Genomic DNA, 5,892 nt, shown 5'->3' on the forward strand with positions numbered 1-5,892 from the left:
GATCAAGTGTCTCGGGGTGGTAACGTGGACGGATAAGGTAATTCAATATGGTTTAGTAGTCCACAGTTCCTCCCAGAAGACCCTGCTACATGGCCAAAAAATGTCAACTTCAGCCTCTCTCCATTACGTTAACCGCAATCAATGCCACAACAAATCCACTTCTCGAAATAATTGACAGGTTCTCATATCACGGAAAAGTGCTTCGGATTTTCGCTTATATACTCAGATGGCTTCGAAAAATACGAGAGCGAAAAGCAGAATCTGAAATAATACCCACGGCAAAGGAATTACAATTGAGTTTCCTTAAAATTGTCGAAATAATTCAACATTTTGAATCAAGCTATGAAATTAATAACTTATCGAAAAATAACGTACTTCCCTCAAGTTTGCAGAAATTAACTCCATTTCTGCATGAACACTCGAATCATCATTATCGTTTAAATTGATTCGAGTAGGTGGCCGGTTATTAAACGCGCCAATCTCCTATGATGCTGAGTTCCCTTTGCTATTACGCAAAGACTCACACCTTGTGAAGGCATACATACGGTTCCAACATTTTCGTAATCACCATGCCGGTCCAAGGGCATTGGTAGCGCTTCTGCGAGAAAAAATTTGGCTGGTAAATGCTCGAAAAGCCTGTAGTCGAACTGTAAGAGAATGCATTCACTGTTTTCGTTATAAGCCAAAATTACAAGGTCAGATCATGGGCAATCTACCCGCCGATCGATTACGCCCCAACCGCCCTTCACAATATGTGGGGTAGATTACTGCGGGCCCATTCACATAACCTTAAAAATTCGGGGTCGCCCTCTCGTGAAAATGCATATTGCCATTTTCGTGTGTTTCGCTTCAAAGGCAGTTCCTCGAGAACTTGTAACTGATTTAACTACTGATAAATTTATTTTCGCTCTCAAAAGGTTCATTGTGCGCCGAGGGATGCCAGCCAAAATGTACTGCGACAACGCGACGAACTTTGTGGGAGCAGAGAGGAAGCTGAGGGATCTCCGCGAAGCCTTCCTGGCACAGAAAGAGGAGATTCTCCAATACGCCGCCGACGAAGGATTCATCTTTGCCTTTATCCCTCCGAGGGCACCCCACTTCGGCGGCCTGTGGGAAGCAGCAGTGAAGTCGGCCAAACATCTGCTGGGGCGCGCCATAGGCAACGCGCTGTTAACCGCCGAAGAAATCCCAACGCTTCTCGTCGAAGTAGAAGCGGTACTGAAATCCCGACCGCTCGCACCACTCAGCAACAACCCCAAAGACGGCGAGGCGCTAGCGCCGGCGCATCCGCTAATCGGTTCCCCCTTGCGAGCTTTGCCACCGGAGAAGGTACCCGACAACCTCAGCCGCTTCTTAGAGAGATGACAGCTTGTTTGCTCTCTCATCCAACAATTTTGGCGCGCGTGGTCGAAGAGCTACCTTCTGGAGCTTCAGCAGCGCAACAAATGGGTGCACCCGGAGCCCAACGTCCAACCAGGACAACTCGTCGTCGTCCACGAAGACGACGTGCCACCGCAGCAGTGGGTGCTGGGTCGAGTAACCGCAACCATTCCCAGAGCGGAGCCTTAGCAGCCAACCTTGTCTCACCCCTAGATTTGCGTAAAAAGGAGGAGAACAGTTTTAATATTTCTATCATATGGGTCGAGAGGCCATAAGATGCTAGTTTATAAAAAATTATCTCGAGAAATAGAAATAGTAGTATAGAGAATAGGTAGATCGATGGTTACCAAAACTTATGTCGTGCTTTTAGTGCGAGTGATCTGATGTGTTTGCTCTGCAACTTCGCACAAACCTCATCCGTGGTCTTCACTACACGTGCTTGAGTGCTAACCTTCCACAAAACTCCCCAAAGTCACGTTTCCAAGAACTTTTTGAAGGATTTTCTGGGTGTATGCTTGGCCGCCATAGCCAAATGAGTTGGTACTATTCGGTGGTGCTCGGGTTTGAATACCGCTGTGAGAACGAAATACTAAAATTAAATAAAATATTTTTCCTAATAGCGGTCCCCCCTCGACAAATGGAAAACTTCTGGTTGTATTTCGGCCTTGAAAAAATTCCACATAAAAAATGTCTGCCGTAAAACTGTAAGCCCTCCCATTCGTGGAAAACATCAAAACCCACAACACAAATTGGGGGAGAGCTTGGTCGAACAACAAACACAGGTTATAAAGGCCAATTATATATACATATATATGCGTGTTTTGTTCTGTATGTCAGACAAAAACACACTTGGTCACAGTAGCCGCCATTCTAATACCAATGTATTGGGAACCCCATATTTGGAATGTGCGCTTTTAACAATTTATAAAATAAGATAGCGGCGGCTGGACCGCATCATGCCGTGATGATGATTTCACAGTCATAGACCACAATACATATGCATTTTCTTATTTTCCGCTTTGTCCTAAGCAATTTAGTCTCGTCACCAAGAAATATTGGCAAACCCGTCAGATATTTTGAATGCATGCTATGCGGCAACAATTTTAGAGTGCTGTGGTAAGTGCATATGAAATTTCTGACTCTTTCATTTATTTCGGAAAAGAGGATTACAATTTTTCATATTTTGCCAAATCAGGTATTTCTGAGTGATCAGAGGAGTTGGTTCCACGCCTCAGGATTTCGATATTATCAGTGGCAGCGACACTCTATTGAAAGACTTCTTTCACGATCTTTGATAGAAACTTCTCATTTTTAGGTTTTTGTGATTTGTTGTTAAAGTATGGCACACAAACATATAACTCAAGAGTAGATATTAACTGAATTTCTCTTAACTATGCTTCAGCTGCGGCCACCGGCGGCCGCCGTAGCCGAATGGGTTGGTGCGTGATTACCATTCGGAATTCACAGAGAAGTCGTTGGTTCGAATCTCGGTGAAAGCAAAATTTATAAAAACATTTTTTAATAGCGGTCGCCCCTCGGCAGGCAATGGCAAACCTCCGAGTGTATTTCTGCCATGAAAAAGCTCCTCATAAAAATATTTGCCGTTCGGAGTCGGCTTGAAACTGTAGGTCCCTCCATTTGTGGAACAACATCAAAACGCACACCACAAATAGGAGGAGGAGCTCGGCCAAACACCTAACAGAAGTGTACGCGCCAATTATTTATTTACTTTTTATGCTTCAGCTGCAAGCAATGATTACCTTCATTTAAATCGCTCAAATTTATTTTCCATTTTAATTTAATTGATTTTTTTGGTATCGTGGTGTAGCTGCTCGTAAAGTTTTCAGAGCTCGGTTATTTCTTTGTTCCACCAGCATACGGGTTTTCGGGCGTCTCGCCCGTGTACCGTGGGTACTTCTACGTGGCTTATTGTCCAAGCATATTTGAATACAGAAAAGGGTATTCCAACACATTTGTAACCTTTTCGCAAGAAAAAAATTTTAGATTTCATTGGTACGCTCTGTTACGATTATTATTTTTGTTCTATATGATTTACTCACTTGATGTACTGAAATACTAAATACGAGTATATGTATGAATGAACTTATGAAAAGTTAATTAAAATTTCCATTTTTCACAAAAGATGTTCACGAAATCTTTCCACCCTTCATGATTCATGGCTCCTAATGTGTTGTTGTTGTTGTCGGTCACAGGTGGTCGTGGTGGTGGTGGTGGCGTTTTCATTGTTAACAGGATGGTTGGTTGAACTGAAATATTGAGTGTATGTGTATGTAAAAGAAAACCAACGCCGCCATTAGAGTCGCAGTAGCAGTTAATTTTAGCAGTGTGTAATCAAAAATGGCGTACCTCATATACATGATGTATGGTAGCTAAGAGAGTCATGTAGATTAAATCATAAAAGCCCTTGTAACGTCACCGATTTGGAACAAATCTTTTTTATTTATATTTATAATTTAAGCACATTTTAGAATACATTACATACGTAATCGAATAAACTTAATTAAATCATTAAATTAAATTCATTTTAACACTTTGAAGACATTTTCATCATCATCACCTAAAACGAATTAAGCACACAGGTCCAAATTTTAAAAACAACACAAAACGTTTAAGGGTTAACCCTTTGCACCCGAGGCCATTCACGCGCAAACCAAGCAGAAACGCGAAGCTTAAAATGACGGCGGCCATCGTAGCCGAATGGTTAGGTGCGTGACTACTATTCGATAATGCCTAGGTTCGAATCTTTGTGAATGAAACACTGAAATGATACAAACAGTTCTTTCTAATAGCGGTCGCCCCTCAGCAGGCAATGGCAAACCTCCAAGTATATTTCTGCCATGAAAAAACTTCTCACAAAAAATATCTACTGTTCGATGTCGGCTTTAAACTGCAGGTCTCTCCATTTATGGAATAACATCAACATGCAAAATGAGCAAAATAGGAGGTGAAGCTCGGCCAACCACCCAAAAAGAGTGAAAGCGCCAATTATACATACATATGTATATTGGGTTTAAGAATAAGTTTCCGTCTTTTCTTAGCAAAGTTACGAATTATATAAACAATTAAATAATGCACACGATATTATGTGGAGTATGTGGCGTTGGAAGCTACAACTTTACTGCATCTTTCAGGCAACATGCGAACTCCTCTGTCGAAAAATTCGACTTCTTTTGACTTGATCTATTCATTGAGCCAGTTTGCGATGCTCTCATAAAAAGTGAACCGCTCACCAATAAAGGCTGACATTGATCGGAACAGACGGTAATCCGAAGGAGTATTGCCTGCGGAATACGGCGGGTGGGGCGAGATTTCCCAATTCAGTCCCTCTAAATATTTAGACCGATTTAGCAACGCGTGACCTGGCATTGTCATGCAGCGAAATCAGTTTGTCATGTCTACCCATTTTGGCCGCTTTTCTTCGAGAGCTCTATTCAAACGCATTAGTTGCAGTCGCTATCTCGATCTTATCACCTCTTCAAAATTGCCACTTTGGAAGCATCGAAACCACTATTTACAAATTGTAAATATTGATCAATATACGACACGTTTCAGCTACACTTTTCTTTAAAAAGTAATGATGAAGCATATTTTTTCACAAATGCTGTTTTTTCGGGACGAACGTAGACATTTCTGACGTCAGATAAAAAATAATCTTTACGTTTCAAACGAATGTCAACTACTGCGATCGAGTCCTCACATATACACTTTCAAATCACCAGTGTATTTCTAGAGCGAACACCTCCTTTACCAGGGCGGAAATTTATTCCCATGTCCATATAATTGCATCTTTACTTTAATATATAATGTATCTTTACATCTTTCGGAAGATAATTTCTTAAACATTAGTCTTTGTAATTTTTGTAGTATCCCCATGCAGTGGACAGCGGGTAACGGTATAACAAAACTAAAACACATTTTATAGCATGGAATTGCACCTCCGAGTAGCGGTATTAAATCATGTAGTGCGCGAGACTCACTGTTATAATGACACCTAATCTCAATAATATAATATAGTACCACCCTATTTTTCGTATAAATAAACGCCTCCCTAACTTTCCGTATACGAGCAAACATATTATATTAATTGGTAAACAGTCCTGTAGAATTGTGCATTTACCAGATTGCAAGTTCAATTTTTTACGTTTCCTGTTTACCAATAATTTTGAAAAAGTAGTAAACAATTCTAGTGAATAAAAAATAATTAATTCACAAAAATGCTAAGAGTGACATTTTTTCTCAATAAAAGACTTGAATTGATAACAATTCAATTTAGTCTTTGTAACTCAGTCTTAGTCCCAAACTTTTTACTGCATGTTTGTAATAATTGAATAAATAAATAAATAAATGTATTTTTTTTATAAAAAAATAAAATAAGAACTTTCTACTGGCGCAGTCGGTAGGATAACCGAAATTATCCTACAAGAATCTAAAAAACAAAAGGTTTAAAAATTCGGTAGAACCAACGAAAATGATCCAATAAGAACATTTACT

At 40.3% G+C, this 5,892-nt stretch overlaps 1 protein-coding gene across 1 annotated transcript; it reads left to right on the forward strand.

Moving 5' to 3' along the window:
• The first annotated feature begins 948 nt into the window (after positions 1-948).
• Positions 949-1,365, forward strand: LOC128870104 (uncharacterized). The gene has a single exon (XM_054112707.1). The coding sequence runs from the start codon at positions 949-951 to the stop codon at positions 1,363-1,365; it is 417 nt and encodes a 138-aa protein (XP_053968682.1).
• The last annotated feature ends 4,527 nt before the right edge of the window (positions 1,366-5,892 follow it).

The sequence above is a fragment of the Anastrepha ludens genome, chromosome X (assembly GCF_028408465.1).
Source record: "Anastrepha ludens isolate Willacy chromosome X, idAnaLude1.1, whole genome shotgun sequence".
Lineage (NCBI taxonomy): Eukaryota > Metazoa > Arthropoda > Insecta > Diptera > Tephritidae > Anastrepha > Anastrepha ludens.